A 17,645-nucleotide genomic window follows, 5' to 3' on the forward strand; every position below is an offset into this window, starting at 1 on the left:
GATCACACTGCTCAAGGCAATCTACATATTCAGTGCAATCCCTATCAAAATACCAGTGGCATTTTTTTACAGAACTGGAACAAAAATTTAAAAATTAGAATGGAAACACAAAGACCCTGAATAGCCTAAACAATATTGAGAAGAATGGAGCTGGAGGAATACACTCCCTGACTTCAGACTATACTAAAAAGCTACAGTAATCAAAACAGTATGGTGCTGGCACAAAAGCACAAAAATCAATGGAACAGAATAGAGAACCCAGAAATAAACCCATACACTTATACTCAATCTGTGACAGAGGTGGCAATAATATACAATAGAAAAAAGGTCTGTTCAATAAGTGGTGCTGGGAAAACTGGACAGCTACATGTAAAAGAATGAAATTAGGATATTCTGTAACACCATACAGAAAAATAAACTCAAAATAGACTAAAGACCTAAATGTAGGACTAAATACTATAAACTCTTAGAGGAAAACATAGGCAGAATACTTTCTGACATAAATCACAGACAGATCTTGTTTGATCCACCTCCTAGGGTAATGAAAGTAAAAACAGAAATAAACAAATAGGGACTTCCCTGGTGGTCCAGCAGTTACAAGTCCACACTCTCTATGCAGGGGGCCCAGGTTCAGTCCCTTGTGAGGGAACTGGATCCTGCATGCTGCAACTAAGAGCTCAAATGCCACAACTGAAAGATCCTGCATGCCAGAAATAAAGATCCCACATGCTGCAATTAAAGATCCCCCACAGGACAATGAAGATCCCACATGCTGCAACTAAGACCCAGCTCAGCCAAATAAATAAATAAATATATATATATTTTTAGAACTTTTATTGAGATACAGTTAACATACAATAAACTGCATATATTTAGAGCATACAGTTTGGTATCCCAATCTCCCAATTCATTCCCCTGCAACCCTCCCTGCTTTCCCCACTGGTGTCCATATGTTTGTTCTCTACATCTGTGTCTCTATTTCTGCCTTGCAAACCAGTTGATTTGTACCATTTTTCTATAGTCCACATATATGTGTTAATGTACGGTATTTGTTTTTCTCTTTCTGACTCACTTCACTCTGTATGACAGTCTCCATTGTACATATTTTTTTTTAATTTTTTTTAAAAAAAGAATGCTCAACAAATAAAATGAGACTACTTAAGAAAAAAATGGGACCTAATTAAACTTAAAAGTTTTTGCATGCCAAAGGAAGCCATAAACAAAATGAAAAGACAAGCTACGGGTTGGGAGGAAATATTTGCAAATACTACTGCTGCCAAGGGATTAATTCAGAATATACAAAGAGCATATACACATCAATATCAAAAAAAAAAACACAACCCAATCAAAAAATAGACAGAATCCAAGGAAGACATACAGATGGCCAATACACACATAAAAAAATGCTCAACATCGCTAATTATGAGAGAAATGCAAATCCAAACTACATTGAGGTATCACCTGACACCATCCAGAATGGTCATCATTAAATAATCTGCAAATAACAAATGCTGGAGAGGGTGTGGGGAAAAGGGAATCCTCCTGAACTTTTGGTGGGAATGTAAATTGGTGCAGCCACTATGGAAAACAATCCTGCAATCCCACTCCTGGGCATATATCCAGAGAAAACTCTAATTCAAAAGGATACATGCAGGGACTTCCTTGGAGGTCGAGTGGGTAAGACTCCGTGTTCCCTGTGCAGGGAGCCCAGGTTTCATCCCTGGTCGGGAAAGTAGATCCCACATGCATGCCACAACTAAGAAGTCCACATGCTGCAACTAAGAAACCTGCATGTTGCAACTACAAGATCCCATGTGCCACAACTAAGATCCAGTGCAGCCAAAATAAATACACAAATATTTTTGATAAAAAGAAAAAAAAAAGGTTACATGCATCCCAGTGTTCATAACTACACCATTATAATAGCTAATGCATGGAAGCAACCTAACTGTCTGTTGACAGAGGAATGGATAAAGAAAATGTGTGTGTGTGTGCGTATAATGCAATGTTACTCAGTCATAAAAAGAATGAAATAATGCCATTTGCAGCAACATGGACGGACCTAGAGATATCATACTTTAGTGAAGTAAGTCAGACAAAGACAGATATTGTAAGATATTACTTATACATGGAATCTAAAAAAATGATATAAAGGAAGTTATTTACAAAATAGAAACAGACTCACATACATAGAAAACAAACTTACGGTTACCAAAGGGGACAGGGATGGGGAGGTATAATTTAGGGATTTGAGGTTAACACATGCACACCCTTGTCAGTTGAACCATTGCAAATATTTTCTTCCATTCTGTAGGTTGTCTTTTCATTTTGTCAGTGGTTTCTTTTGTTGTGCAAAAGCTGTTAAGTTTAGTTAGGTCCCATTTGTCTATATTTGCTTTTATTTCTATTGCATTGGTAGACTGACCTAAGAAAATGTTGCTGTAATTTATGTCAGAGAATATTTTGTCTATGTTCTCTTCTAGGAGTTTTATTGTACCATGTCTTATATTAAACTCCTTAAGCCATTTTGAATTCATTTTTGTGTATGGTGTGAGGTATTCTAACTTCATTAACATGTAACTGTCCAGCTTTCCCAACACCACTCACTGAAGAGGCTGTCTTTTCTCCATTGTATATATTCTTACCTCCTTTGTTGAAGATTAATTGACGATAAGTGTGTGAGTTTATTTCTGGTTTGTCTATTCTGTTCCATTGATCCATATGTCTGTTTTATGCCATTATCATGCTCTTTTGATTACTGTAGCTCTGTAGAATTATCTGAAGCCTGGAAGGGTTCAAGCTTTTTTTCTGAGCACAGTAATATGAAACTAGAAATAACCACAGAAAGAAAAAGGAGAAAAGAACAAACATATGAAGAGTAAACAACATGCAACTACAAAAAAAATTGGCCAACAGTGAAATCAAAGAAGAAATCAGAAAGTACCTTGAGACAAATGACAGTGAAAAGACAACCTTACAAAATTGATGGGATGCATTAAAAGCAGTCTAAGTGGGCAGTTCATAGCAATGCAGGCATTCCTCAAGAAAAAATAAAAATCTGAAATAAACAACCTGACTCACCACCTAAAAGAGTCAGAAAAAGAAGAACAAATAAAACCCAAAATCAGCAGAAGGAAGGAAACAGTGAAGATCTGAAAGGAAATAAATAATATAGGGATCAAAAACAATAGAAAAGGTCAATAAAACCAAGAGCTGGTTTTTTGAAAATATAAACAAAACCAACATACCTCTAGCCAGACTCATCAAGAAGAAAAAAGAGGACTCAAATAAACAAAATAAGAAATGAAAAGGAGAAATAACAATGCTTTACCACAGAAATACAAAAAGATTGTAAGAGAATACTATGAACAGTTATATGCCAACAAAGTTGACAATCTAGAAGAAATGGACAAAGTTTCTAGAAATGTGCAGATTGCCAAAATTGTGTCAGGAAGAAACAGAGAATTTGAACAGACTGATCACTAGAAGTGAAATATCTGAGTCTGTAATATTAAAAAAATAAAAACAAAAGAAAACCTCCCTGCAAACAAAAGTCCAGGGCTGGATGGCTTCACTGGAGAATTCTCCCTAACATATAAAGAAGAACTTATGTGTATCCCTTTCAAACTATTTCAAAAAATTGAAGAGGAGAGAATAGTCTCAAAGTCATTCTATGAAGCCACCATCACCCTAGTAACAAAACCAGACAGAGATACTGCAAACAAGAAAATTACAGATCAATATCTTTGACAAATATAAATGCAAAAATCCTCAATAAAATATTAGCAAACTGGATCCAACAATACATAAAAAAGATCATCCACCATGATCAAGCTGAATTCATGCCCAGGTCTCAAGGATGGTTCAACATACACAAATCAATCAATATTATTTTGAATTTCATTCACCACATGAATGAAAGCAAAGACGAAAAACACATGATAATTTCAATAGATGCAGAAAAATTTGACAAAATTCAATATCCATTCATAATAAAAACTCACCAGAGTGGATTTAAAGGGAACATATCTCAACATAATAAAAGTCATTTATGACAAACCCACGGCCAACATAATACTCAGTGGTGAAAGCTGAAAGCCTTCCCACTAAATTCAGGTTTAAGACACGATTCCTATTCTCACCACTGTTATTCTACATAGTATTGCAAATCCTGGCCATAGCAATCAGACAAAAAGAAAAAATAAAGTTTATCCAAATTGGAAGGGTGAGGTTAAAATGTCACTTATTTCCAGATGATATGATACTCTATATTGAATACCCTAAAGTATTCCACATAAAACCTAATAGAACTAATAAATGATTCAGAAAGGTAACAGGATACAAGATTAATATACAGAAATTTGTTGCTTTTCTTTATACTAACAAAAAAAATCAAAGAAAAAAACTCCCATTTAAAATCACATCAAAAAGAATAAAGTATTGATACCTAGGAATAAACTTAATCAAGGAAGTGAAAGATGTATATGCTGAAAACTATGTAACATTGATAAAGGAAATTGAAGATAATTCAGAGAAATGGAAAGATATCTCATGCTCTTGGATTGGAAGAATTAATATTGTTAAAATGGCCATACTACCGAAAGCAATCTACAGATGTCATGTGATCCCTATCAAAATATCCATGACATTTTTCACTGAACTAGAACAAATAATTCTAAAATATATATGGAACCGCAAAAGACCCAGAATTGCCAAAGCAATCCTGAGGAAAAAGAGCAAAGCTGGAGGCCTAACCCTTCCAGACTTCAGACTATATTACATAGTTATAGTAATCAAAACATTGTGGTATTTGCACAGAGAGAGACATTTAGATCAATGGAACAGAATAGAGAGCCCAGAATTTGACTCACACACCTACAGTCAGTTAACCTACAACAAAGGAAGCGGGAATGTACAGTAGATAAAGGACAGTCTCTTTAGCAAGTGGTGTTGAGAAAGCTGGACAGCTACATGTAAATCAGTGAAATTAGAACACTGCCTCACATCATATACAAAAATGGTTTAAAGACCTAAATGTAACACATGACACCATAAAACTCCTATAAGAGAACATGGGCAGAGCATTCTTGGAAATAATTCATAGCAATATTTTTTTAGATCATTCTCCCAAGATAAAAGAAAGAAAAGCTAAGATAAACAAATGAGACCTAATCAAACTTATAAGCTTTTGCATAGCAAAGGAAACCATAAACAAAATGAAAAGACAATCTGCAGACTGGAAGAAAATATTGGCAAATGATGTGACTGACAGAGGCTTAATTTCCATAATATACAAACAGCTCAATAACAAAAAAACAAATAACACAGTCAAAAAATGGGCACAAGACCTAAACAGACATTTCTCCTGAGAAGACTTACATGTGGCCAACAGTCTCATGAAAAAATGCTCACCATTGCTAATTATCAGAAAAATGTAACTCAGAACCATAAAGAGACGTCACCTCACACTGATCAGAATGGCTATCATCAAAAACTCTACAAATAATAAATTCTGGAGAGGGTGTGGAGAAAAGGGAACTCTCCTACACCATTGGTGGAAATGTAAATAGGTGCAGTCACTATGGAAAATAGAATATAGGTTCCTTAAAAATCTAAAAATAGAGTTACCATATGCTTCAGCAATCCCACTCCTTGGTATATGTCCAGAAAAAATGAAAACTCTATTTCAAAAGGATACATGCAACCCAGTGTTCACAGCAGCACTATTTACGGTAACAGAGACATGGAAACAACCCAAGTGCCCTTTAATAGATAATTGGCCTAAGAATATGTGGTATTAATATACAGTGGAATAGTAACTCATTCATAAAAATGAAATATGCTATTTGCAGCAACATGGATGGACAGAAAGACGTGTGTCATGTGATATCACTTATATATGGAATCTAAAAAATAATACAAATGAATCTATATAAAGACAGAAACAGACTCACAAACATAGCAAACAAAGTTATTGTTACCAGAGGGGAGATAAAGAGGGGGGAGGAAAAACTAAGAATTTGGGATTAACAGCTACAAACTACTATACATAAAATAGATAAGAAGCAAGGATTTACTATATAGCACTGGGAACTATATTCAATATCTTGTAATAACTTATAATGGAAAATAATCTGAAAAAAAAATATATATATAATAACTGAATTACTTTCCTATACACCTAACACAGTACTTTACACAGTATTGGAAATCAACTATACTTCATTTTTTAAAGAACTCCCTTTGAATCTGTCTGTCCTCCTTTCCATCCCATTCCCTTCCCTCTACCCCTAGAAGTAACCCCTTTTTTTGTGATATGTCCAAGTTGATACATATGTCTTGCTAATCCTTTGACCTATTTATGAGATTCTATTGTATTATTTTTCATTTATCCTATTTTTCTTTTTTTATTTATATTAAAAGCTCCACTGAAAGTTCTTACATATCTCCTTGTGTTTTGAATGTTTCTCCATACTTTATACTAGCTACTGTGTTTTTGGTCATGTTAAAATGGCACTGTCCCCTTAACTTTGCTTATGGTGTCTTTAGTTGTATAGAAGTTTTAAATTTGGATATTGTGAAATATGTTATTTTTTCTGTTTATAGATTTTACTACTTGTGTCTTTCAGCTAGAAAATGTATTTTGAGTGAGAGTATGCCAGGCACTGCTTGAACAAAGCAGACAAAAGTCTCTGCATTTTTAGAGCTTAAGAAAGCTTTTGCTGTCTCAAGGACAATAATACATTTTCTTTCAATAGCTGTTAAATTTTTAAAACATTCGGATCTTTAATCTATCTGTAATTTACTTTCCATTTAGTATGTGCTGGGATCTAATTTCATTTTTTTACCCAACACTCTTATAATTCTGCTTCTGTTATATACTGCATACCCATAAATACTTGAATCTATTTCTGAATTTTCTGTACTGTTCTGTTTGTTACTGTGTCTGAACCATATTGTTTTAATTACTCTAGCATTATAGTGTTTTGATATGTAGTAGAGCAAGTTCTTCCCTCTTTTCTTTTGGCCAGATTATCTTGGCTATTCTTGCACATTTACTCAAGCATAGGAACTTTACGATCTGTTTGAGATCAAGTTTCATAGATTATTCTATTGGATTTCTTTTTTGGAATTGCATTGCACCTGCAGTGAATTTCAAGGAATTAATTAACACTTATAATACTGACTGTTCCGCATATGAATATGGTATAGAAGCCTGTTTATTTAGATCCTTTATGTCCTTCAGTAAAGTTAATTTTTTGGTAAAGTTATTGCAACATTTTTTTTTGTTTTATTCTCAAGTACTACCTTTTCTTATAGTAATGAATACCGTATTTTTTCCTATCGCGTTTTCTAATTATTGCCGGTATTTGGGAAAGCAGCTGGTTTTTGTTTTGTTTTTCTATGTTTGATCTTCTATCTGGTGACTTGATGTACTCTGTTATTAGTCCTAATAATTGGTAGATTATAGAGAGAGTTTTCTAGGTAAATGGTCAAATTGTCTGTAAATGAGAACAGTATTGTATCTTCCTTTTCAGCCTCTAGGTTCCCAGCCCCCGTCCCTGCAGCAGATTCCATTGATTGGAACCTTTAGTACAGTGTTGAATTTTAGCAGCGATAGTGAGCAGCGTTGTATTATTAATGAATTTCATGCAGTGCTTCTGATGCTTCACTATGAAGAACAGTAATTGATGTAGGCTTTTGGTAGATGTTCTTTATCAATTGAGAAATTTCTTCCTATTCCTGTTTTGCCAAGAGTTTTATTATGTATGGGTTAAAAATTTACTGAATACATATTGAGCATCAATTAAGATGATTGTTTTTTTCTTTTTCTCTCTTTTGCAATTGCAGTAACAGATTTTCTAAGGTTGTAAAATTTTTATTTGTGTTTAATTTTAAACTACTCTCAGTTTTGGCTGGAATGATATGAGAAAACAAAATTTTAAGATACAGTATTTTCTGTTATAGAAAGATGTCTTCAAAGGAGATGACACATTAGAAAACTCAGTAGCTGACCAAAGGTAAGGTTGAGTTACCAGAAAATTTTATTTTCTTAATGATATTTAATTATTATTAAAATAATTTTTTAGTATTAGGAATGTTAATTTTATAGTCTGCTATAGTTAGGTTTAAATGATCTGTCATTGGATTAACAAGGGGGAGAAAGTCAGTATTGTTATCTATAAGAGTGGTTCTCAACTGGGTGGTTTTGCCTCCCTTCCCTCCCCAGATATTTGACATCTGGCAACATTTTTGCTTGTCACAACTGTGGAGGGTAAAAATGCTAGTGACATCTAATGGGTAGAGGCCAGGAATGCTGCTAAACATCCTACAGTGCCCAGGTCAGCCCCCTACAACAAAAAATTATTCAGCGTAAAATATTAATTGAGCTAAAGTTGAGAACCTCTGGTTTTGGAAAAAGGCAAAATATTGATTGCTATGGAGAAAATTAACACAAGTTTTGATGTTTAATTTATTTCATGTTGCATATTTATTAAACTAGATTAAAAAGAATGCATTTTTTTAACTTTGCATTTTTTCTTTAGCTTTTTAGTTCCTCTTATTACTGAGTATGATCGGCATCTAGAAGAGCTGAATGGGCAGCTGAAATATTATCAGGTATGAAGTCATAGTTCTCAACCTTTTGGTAAGATTTTCTTATAAAAAAAGAAAAAGTAAATAGACTCTTTCTTTACAAAAACATTGATATGGAAGAAAATGTTTACCTGTAATCAATTTACATGTTATTTTCAAGTGTACAGCAAAGTGATTCAGTTATACACATTTATATGTGTGTGTATATATGTATTCTTCTTCAGATTCTTTTCTATTGTAGGTTAGTATAAGATGTTGAGTCTTGTTCCCTGTGCTGTACAGTAGGTCCTTGTTGTTTATCTGTCTTATATATAGTAGTGTGTATCTGTTAATCCCAAACTCCTAATTTATCCCTCCCCTCTCTTTTTCCCTTTGGTAACCATAAGTTTGTTTTCTATGGCAGGGAGTCTGTTTCTGTTTTGTAAGTAAGTTCATTTGTATCATTTTGTTGTTGTTGTTTTTAGATTCTACGTATAAGTGATATCATATGATATTTGTCTTTCTCTGGCTGACTTACTTTACTTAGTATGATAATCTCTAGGACCATCCATGTTGCTGCAAATGCATTATTTAATTCTTTATGGCTGAGTAGTATTCCACTGTGTGTGTGTGTGTATACCACATCTTTTTTTATCCATTCATGTGTTGATAGACACTGAGGTTGCTTCCAAGTCTTGGCAATTATAAATAATGTTGCTATGAACATTGGGTGCATATATCTTTTTGAATTAGAGTTTTTGTCTTTTCTGGGTATATGTCCAAGAGTGGGATTGCTGGATCATATGGTATCTCTGCTTTTAGTTTTTTAAGGAAGCTCTGTACTGTTTTCCATAGAGGCTGCACCAATTTACATTCCCACCAACAGTGTAGGAAGGTTCCCTTTTCTCCACACCCTGTCCAGCATTTATTATTTGTAGACTTTTTGATGATGGCCATTCTGACCAGTCTGATGTGATACTTCATTGTGGTTTTGACTTGCATTTCTCTAATAATTAGTGATATTGAGCATCTTTTCCTGTGCCTGTTGGCCATCTATATGTCTTTGGAAAAATGTCTATTTAGATCTTCCCCTGATTTTTTGATTGAGTTGTTTTTTTGCTGTTGAGCTATATAAGCTGTATGTTTAAATTTTTTAACTGACAAAGAGCAACAGAAAGCTCTCTTTTGCACAAATGGCATTTTGCTTTCATTTTTAGGACTAGTGAGCCTAAAGTTTCTGCTGAATTCACTCTCTCAAAATTGCTATAATGACGTGTGGTTTGATTGTTATAAAATGGAATATCTAGTTATCTTGAAATTAAGCTATTTTAAATTTTAATTTTTGTAATCTGATCCATATATGTCTTTAATCAGCTAGTTTACTAAGGTGTTTAACTTCATTGTTCCATTTGGCATTCTCCATCTAAGAGCAATGACTGGATTAATTTCAAGAGAGAGGAAGTTGTAGCAGAAAGCCCAAGGGTCAAGAATAGTTGCTAGTTTTAGAGAGAAAAAAAGATGTTGACAGCTACTTCTAAGAACACTTGCTCACATAGATATTATTGATTAGCAATAATTCTTATGATTTATCTTATTGACCAGTCAAAAAATAGCATATCTTGAAAGCAGGAAAAATTTCACGATAATTCTCTATATGAAAGTTTCTTCCAGAATATATAATAGGGGAATATTTGATGATAAGAAAGGTACTGCTGAATTTTTTTTCCTTCAAACTATAAAATATTTTGAAATATTTTACAGTAAAGAATCTTTAGTGTTATTAAAGATTATGATCCACCCTGGATCCTAGTTAATGCATATATCCTACCTAATTATTTGAATAATATTTTTCAAGATACACTGACATTTTTGCAGTTTTTAAAGATCATTTTTTAAAAAATTACAAAATGGGAATAATTGCTACAGTAAGATCCAAACCTCAGCGTGGCATTCAAGGCTGCCACCTGCCTTTCTAGTCTTACCTCTCGTTGCTTGGTTGCATGTATGGTCAGTTCTCAGTTTTCTGGTAGTGAATTCATTAATTTTGTTTTAATTGTGATTCAGGCACAGCAGGGACCTGGGAAGGGTTCACCTTTCAAGCCAGCTTTGTAGTTATAATTGGCTGTTACTGATTTCCTAGACGAAGCTTCCTTGAGCTTCTCTGGTTGAAAGGGAGAGAGAAAGGTTTGGAGTATTGCCTGTTCTACCCTTCCCTTGCCAGGTTCACTCCAGGCTTGGCTCTTCTCCTTTAGCCTAGGATATCCAGTCAAGACTAATGGACAGATCATGAATTGATTGCAGTTTTGTTTTAAGTATGATTTTACATGGCCTCCTTCCTGATCTCCACCTGCTCATTTACGTTCATTGAGAACTGACGACTATGCCTGTGTTGTCTAATATTTTTTGCTTCTTTGCTTTTATTCGTATTTTACCTACTTGAAACACCCTTCCTTTCCTTTTGAAATCTTACAATCTCTTTAACCTCTCAGAGAAAATTAAAAATACCTTCATTTCATTCCCTTTACAGTATACTTTTTATTCCTATTGGTATTTTAGGTAGTGATTTTTTTTTTATTATCTTTGCTACTAGTGTATGTGTTAGTGACCACATTGGTTCACTGTAGTAGCCTTGTATAGTGCAGAGAGTTTATGTAACTAATAAAGGTGGTCAATCAGAGACTGAATACATTATTGCTAAAGAAGATCTTTATTTGCTTTTTTTCACCGTTAACATTTTTTGAAATTTAAGCACTTACATGGGCTTCACCTAAACTAAGATGAATTAAGATGTGTATTCAAGGTCTAGAGATCATCTGATATTTCTTACAGTGACATATTGAGGAAAGTCTTTCATCTCTTTTCCTATCAACATCTATAAATATAGCAATTACATTTATAAATATTTTTTCCTTTTTTCTAAATTTTTTTTTTTTTTAATTTTCTTAAAAAAATCTTTTTTTTCTGTGTCGGGTCTTAGTTGAGACATGCAGGATCTCTCCTTGCAGTATGCGGACTCTTTGTTGCAGCAGGCACGCTCCTCTTTAGTTGCGCTGTGTGAGTTTTCTCTCTCTAGTTGTGGCGTGGGGGCTTCTGGGCATGTGGGCTCTGTAGTTTGCGGCACGCAGGCTCTCTCGTTGAGATGCGTAAGTTCAGTAGTTGTGGAGTGCGGGCTTAGTTGCCCCACAGCATGTAGGTTCTTAGTTCCCCAACCAGGAATCTAATCAGTGTCCCCTGCATTGCAAGGCAGACTCTTTACCACTGGACCATCAGGGAAGTCCCTATAAATATTTCTTAATATGTTATATAAAGTAGTTTTATTTATATTCTTTTCAAAATGTTGTATTATATTCTGTGTATCATTAAAATATTTATATTTAATATTGCTTGTTAGAAGTGAAGAATAATAATTTCTTATCTGTAGACTAGTGTCACAGAATCTGATTGCTTACATATGAATGAACTACTTAATATAGATCTAATTATCTGGAAAATGTTTTTCTGCAACCGTATTTTATTCTTTCAGAAACAGGTGGGTGAGATGAAACTACAACTTGAAAATGTCATCAAGGAAAATGAAAGGTAGATCCATTAACTGTTGATTGTTTTATTGTTGTCTTAGGTAACTTTTATTATTGTTATTTGGTATTTTATTCATGGAGTATGCTGGTTACGAGTGTGGATGCTGGGGCCTAATTTCCTTTTTGACTCCTGGCTCCCTTGCTTATTAGCTGTATGACCTTGGACAACCTCTTTGTGCTGTAGGGTTTTCCCATCTGCAAGTGGGAGATAATAACAGAACCTATTTCATAGAGCTGATTGTAAGGGATAAAGTAAATGCTTAAAATAGGGTACATAATGCGCACTTTATAAATATTAACAATCATGAATAGGATAGTATATAATATATATTATGTTAGGAAACATACTGATAAAACGAAAACCTGTCAACCCACCATCCAGTTAAGAACTAAAATGTTACCAATAGTGGTGCGCCTATCCACGTTTTCTTTCCTTATCCCATGCCTCTCCTTCCCTCTGCCAGCAGTTAATACTATCTTGAATTTTTGTTTATTGTTCCTTTGCTTTTTAAAATTTCTGTGGGAATATTTAGTTTTGCATTTTTAAAAACTTCTAAAAATAGTATTATTTAGTCTTCTGAGACTTACTTTTTTTTTTCACTCAATATCATGCATAAGCAGGAGAGTTTCAAGGGATGGGTCATAGGCTATGTGAATATTCAATTTTGCAATATATTGCAAACTTAATTTCCAAAGTGGCTATACCAATTTACATTCCCACCAGTGATATTTATGTGTTCTTATTGATTCGTATCTTTTATCAGCACTTGCTCTTACCAGGTTTCTTAATTTTTGTTATTTTGAGTCCTAAATAGTATTTCATTGTGGTTTTAACTTACATTTTCCTGAATACCAATATGGTTAACCATTTTTCATGTATTTATTTACCCATGTGGTTTTCTCATGAAATGCTTATTCATTTCCTTTTTCCATTTTCTCTTTATCTTTTCCTTAGTAAATTGTCAAAGTACTTTATATAATCTGTATTCTGAATATTTGTTGGTGTGCCGATTGGTGTGAACAGTAACCATTGTAGACATTTCAAACAAGAAGGGATTTAGTCATTTGCAGTTAAGTACTATGTAGGTAAGATCATTGGTTTTAGAGTCATACCTTAGAGGCTGAGTTTATGAGGCCAGGAATTTATGCTGCTGCCACCATCTCTGTAGCTGCCACTACATCATTATTTCCATGAAGCTGAAAACATGATACTGGAAAGTGGGGCATGGGGTACTGACTTCAGGAGACGCTCACGTCTACCAGTTTTGCTTGCCATCTGTTGTACCTGTAGAAAAATGTTCTCAGCTCACTTCTGCCTTCCATGTCCCCCTCAAGTGCCTCTCTGGTGAAATTTTAATCCCATCCACCACTCCAGCTGCAAGAACATCTGGGAAACATAGTTTTAGACTTAGCCATTATGAAAGATGCTGGGATATGGAAAGGAGTGGGAATGAATAATGAGTGCCAGTGGCTCATTCAGCATGCTAGATAATAGGTGCGTTTCAGATATCTGTTCCCAGGTTGTGATGTGTTTGATCAACAGAATTGTCTTTTCTTTTTTTTAATTTTGAGGTAGTTGAATATATCAGTGTTTTTTCTTATGGTTGTTGGTCTTTGTGTCTCTAATAAATCCTTTCTCAGCCTATGGTCATAGAGATCTTCTCTTTCATTTTCTTCTAAAAATGTTCAGTTTTATCCTATTCCAAGTTTAACTTTTAAAGGTCATGCAACTAGACGGAGATCTGATATATCTTTTGTTGTTGACTTACAAAACTAAGCCAAAAAATGAAGAAATACTTTTTTTTTTAGTTGAAAATTCATTCAAATCATAAGCTCTTTTAAAGTGTGGTAGTCCTTTGTTTGCATTCTTCTATGTAAATCTCTTTTTTTTAATGTAAATCTCTTAATTGGATTTTCAGTTTTACTCATTTGTGTTTTTTCCCATTGGAAAGTTTTTCTAACGGTAACTTTTGATGATTTACTGTTCTTTCTCAAAATAATTATTAAAAAAGCTATGATCTTCCTAGTAAAGACTATTACTAAGATTTTTGAATCACCTCTGTATGTAAGTTAAGTTTGTATTTTAATGTATTGGGGATAATACATTATATGATTGAGCTAATGATTTAGTTGTTTCCTGTATCTGACTCCATACTCTTCCTATGTCCAGGTCTTTTGAAACCAGTCTTTTAAAAATCTGCCTTTACCTATTTAATAGTAGTGCAGTCATGGCTCATGAATGTATTTATTCTTAGTACAATAGTAAAATGGGAAAGATAGATTCTAAGCTTATTAAAAGGCACTTTTAGTAACTCGAAATGTTATCAGGTTTTAAAGTGAACTCTGTGCCTTTAGGGCAAAATCCTGCTTTTAATTAAGTATTGCCATTAAGGACTGCAAAATCAAAAATAGTTTATCATTTTTAAGGAAAATATCTTAAATATGGTCAGGTCTGAATAATGGAAGCTAACAGTGGCATGGATTATACAATAGTATGCAATTCCACATTATTGGGTGTTGGAAACATTTTAATACATTTGTATATAGGTGAATATTAGCTGGGAATTGATTATAAATAGAAAATAATGAAGTCATTTTGTAAAATGAGACTTAGGAAGAGGTGAAAAAATATTCATTTTATCATCCTTCTTCCCAATTTTAGTCTATTCCTTGAATTCATGTTGAGAATATAGTGTTTTTTTATTTTGTTTTTTTCTCATTTTTTTCAATATCATATTTCCTCCTCATAACTTGCCAGAGGATAGAAATTGGGTAAGATAATTAAATGAGTGAATATATATACAGCACTTTCTGGCACTAAGAAAATATTACTTTTTATTGTTATTATTTTTATTTTATTGTTAAGGGTGCGAAAGACATTATTTGTTGCCTCCATAGGAGCTATTTTTCCTTCTTTCATAGTTCATATAACCCCAATTTTGTTCCAGTTACATTGTGCTCAGAGGAGATGAGCTTCTTCCATAATCTCAGGTGATAAATCTTTGATTATAAACCAGTGCACATTTCTTTTTGCCAGGGATTGGTCTAAGTATGAAGATGATTCATTTTCACCCAGTGAAGTGTAAAGGAGAGTCTGTCATAGAGCCTCTGGGACAGCTTTTTCTCCCTGATAAAAAGAGACTGGCAAGAAGAAAACTTACCTCCTTCCTGTCCTGCTCCTTGTCATTTTAGAAAGTGATATGCTGAAGCTGCTATAGCCATTTTGTAACCATGAGAGTAGATATCAGAAACACAATGAGATTGGAAGAAGGGAAAATGGAGAAACCTTTGGTCCTTAAATTACATTATTGAACTTGCTGAAACAAATCTGGAGCCACTTGCCTTCAGATTTAATATTTGGTGAGGTAATAAAACATTCATTCAATCATTCATAAATATTTATTGAGTACTTACTAACTGCCAAGCACTATTCAAGGTTCTGGAATACATTAGTGAATAAAACAGGCAGAAATCACTGTTGCTGTTTTTTGTTAAGCATTTTGTTACTTGTAGCCAAAGTATACGAACTGACACAGACTTAATTGCATCTGTCAGGGATTCACAAACTACAGCTTGAGGATTCACAAATCTGGCCTGCCACCCCTTTTTTTTAAATAAAAGTTTATCGGATCACAGCCAGCCTCACTCATTTATGGATTGTCTATGGCTGCTTTTGTTTTTACAGTGTTGGAGTTGAATCGTTGAGACAGACTGAATGGCTGACAAAACCTAGAATATTTGCTATCTGGGCCTTTACAGAAGAAGTTTACTCTTTGATACATGTAGCTATCTTTCCGCAATCCATTAACTAGTCTTTGCTTCAACTGTCACCAAAAAGCTTTTTTGAAATTTATAACTGTCTTTACTTTTTTATTTAGGCATATAAGTAGCTTTAGAGCACATACACAGAAAATTTCAACAGGAGTGTAAAGTTAGTATTTAATAAATTAAAACAATTATATTTAACGTATTTATTTTACTAAGTTTATAAGTTTTTGTTTTGTGATAGTCTAATATATTTTTTAAGATTAAAACTGTAGATATTTATGATTTGGATTTCAGTAGCATTATAAAATATAATTGTTTTTAGCACTATTTTCAGTGATTTGTTCTTATTGACCAATGATAATTGAATAATAACAATAATATAAATCAAAGTTGTGATTTTAGATTTGATTTCACCATCCCTAATTATTATATCATTAGTGTGTGTTGATAATAGCCTGTGAACACAGTATAGTAAATATTATCTATTTGAAATTTAGGAGGAAGGATTTCATGTGTATAAGTGTAAAAATAATAATAAAGCCATTATTTTTCATTACTTGTCCAAAAATGGTATCCTCTACCCCAAAACTTTATTTATATAATAGAAGGTGAATATATTTGATCTATTTTCCAATGAGAGAGAGAAACTATATCTCTAGAATTACATGGTAAAACACTGCTGTTCTGGTGCTAATTTTACATCATTATACTGTAAAGAAGACCGTCCACAAAAGTTCACCAGAATTCTAAGCTTTCACTGTAAAGTTTAATATTTCTCTTTTTAATAATCTCATATAAATTCAGAGGTACCTTATTTCTGTGTATGTCTCTATTTATAATGTCTGTTTGTATATGTATGTATATATATGTCTCTTACCACACCCTCTTTGATGACTAGTCTCCAATTACACTGGCCATCTTACTTTGGCTTTCTTAAAACTGGCAATCCAGTTTCCACCAGAAGACCTTTTACCTATTTCTTCTGCCTGGAATGTTCTTCTCCAGACCTACACAGGACTGTCTCCTTCTCTTCAATCAGGAAGGCATTCCCTGGCCACATTATCTAGCACTGCTCTTCCCTCCCCAACTTTCTGTTTTCTATTATCCAGTTTTATTTGTGGTGTACCTATCACTACATGAAATTATTTATTTGCTTGCAGATTATGTGCTTGTCTTATCTACTAGAATGTATCCTTCATGGAGCAAGGCCCTTGTCTATTCTGTTTACCACTGTATACCTAATACCATTAAACAGTGCTCAATACATATTAAATGCTCAAATAATATTTTTGAGTGGATGATTGCAAATATTAGGAACATAAACACATACCTATATTCATATTTGGCTCTTTTTGCTTCAAGAAATAGAAATAGGTCATTCTAACTAAATGGGAATGTGTGATAAGGAGAAACATGGAATACAAGTAAAACTGGGAAACAATTAGGATCATCTCTGAGGATATGCTCCTCTTATCAGTTGTCTCATGGAGCCTTCATGGTCCCCCTCAGTAATGGCACCTGCTTCCATGTAGCTGCTGCTCCTACTCTTCCAACCAAAAAGCTGATTCTGTCTGTTATTTAGGTCAAATCCTGAAGGTACGCATTCTTGTTGGTTTAAGTAATAGCCAACACTTCTATTTTCAGAACCCTTCATGCCAGCCAGCTTATGATAGGGCTGCCCTTGACAAATATGCAAAACTTGAGTCTAATCATTGACTTCCATGT

General features: G+C 33.7%; 1 protein-coding gene across 5 annotated transcripts in view; it reads left to right on the forward strand.

The window, feature by feature from the left end:
• The window catches only part of SCLT1 (sodium channel and clathrin linker 1), a 244,069-nt gene that overhangs the window by 45,512 nt on the left and 180,912 nt on the right, over nt 1-17,645 (forward strand). For all 5 annotated transcript variants that reach the window (XM_057705960.1, XM_057705959.1, XM_057705958.1 and 2 more), the window contains exons 3-5: nt 7,969-8,021; nt 8,547-8,619; nt 12,098-12,153. In XM_057705960.1, the coding sequence (XP_057561943.1) occupies nt 7,969-8,021; nt 8,547-8,619; nt 12,098-12,153 (182 nt within the window). The remainder of the gene's footprint in view (nt 1-7,968; nt 8,022-8,546; nt 8,620-12,097; nt 12,154-17,645) is intronic.

This window comes from Hippopotamus amphibius, chromosome 13, assembly GCF_030028045.1.
Source record: "Hippopotamus amphibius kiboko isolate mHipAmp2 chromosome 13, mHipAmp2.hap2, whole genome shotgun sequence".
Classification (NCBI taxonomy): Eukaryota; Metazoa; Chordata; class Mammalia; order Artiodactyla; family Hippopotamidae; genus Hippopotamus; species Hippopotamus amphibius.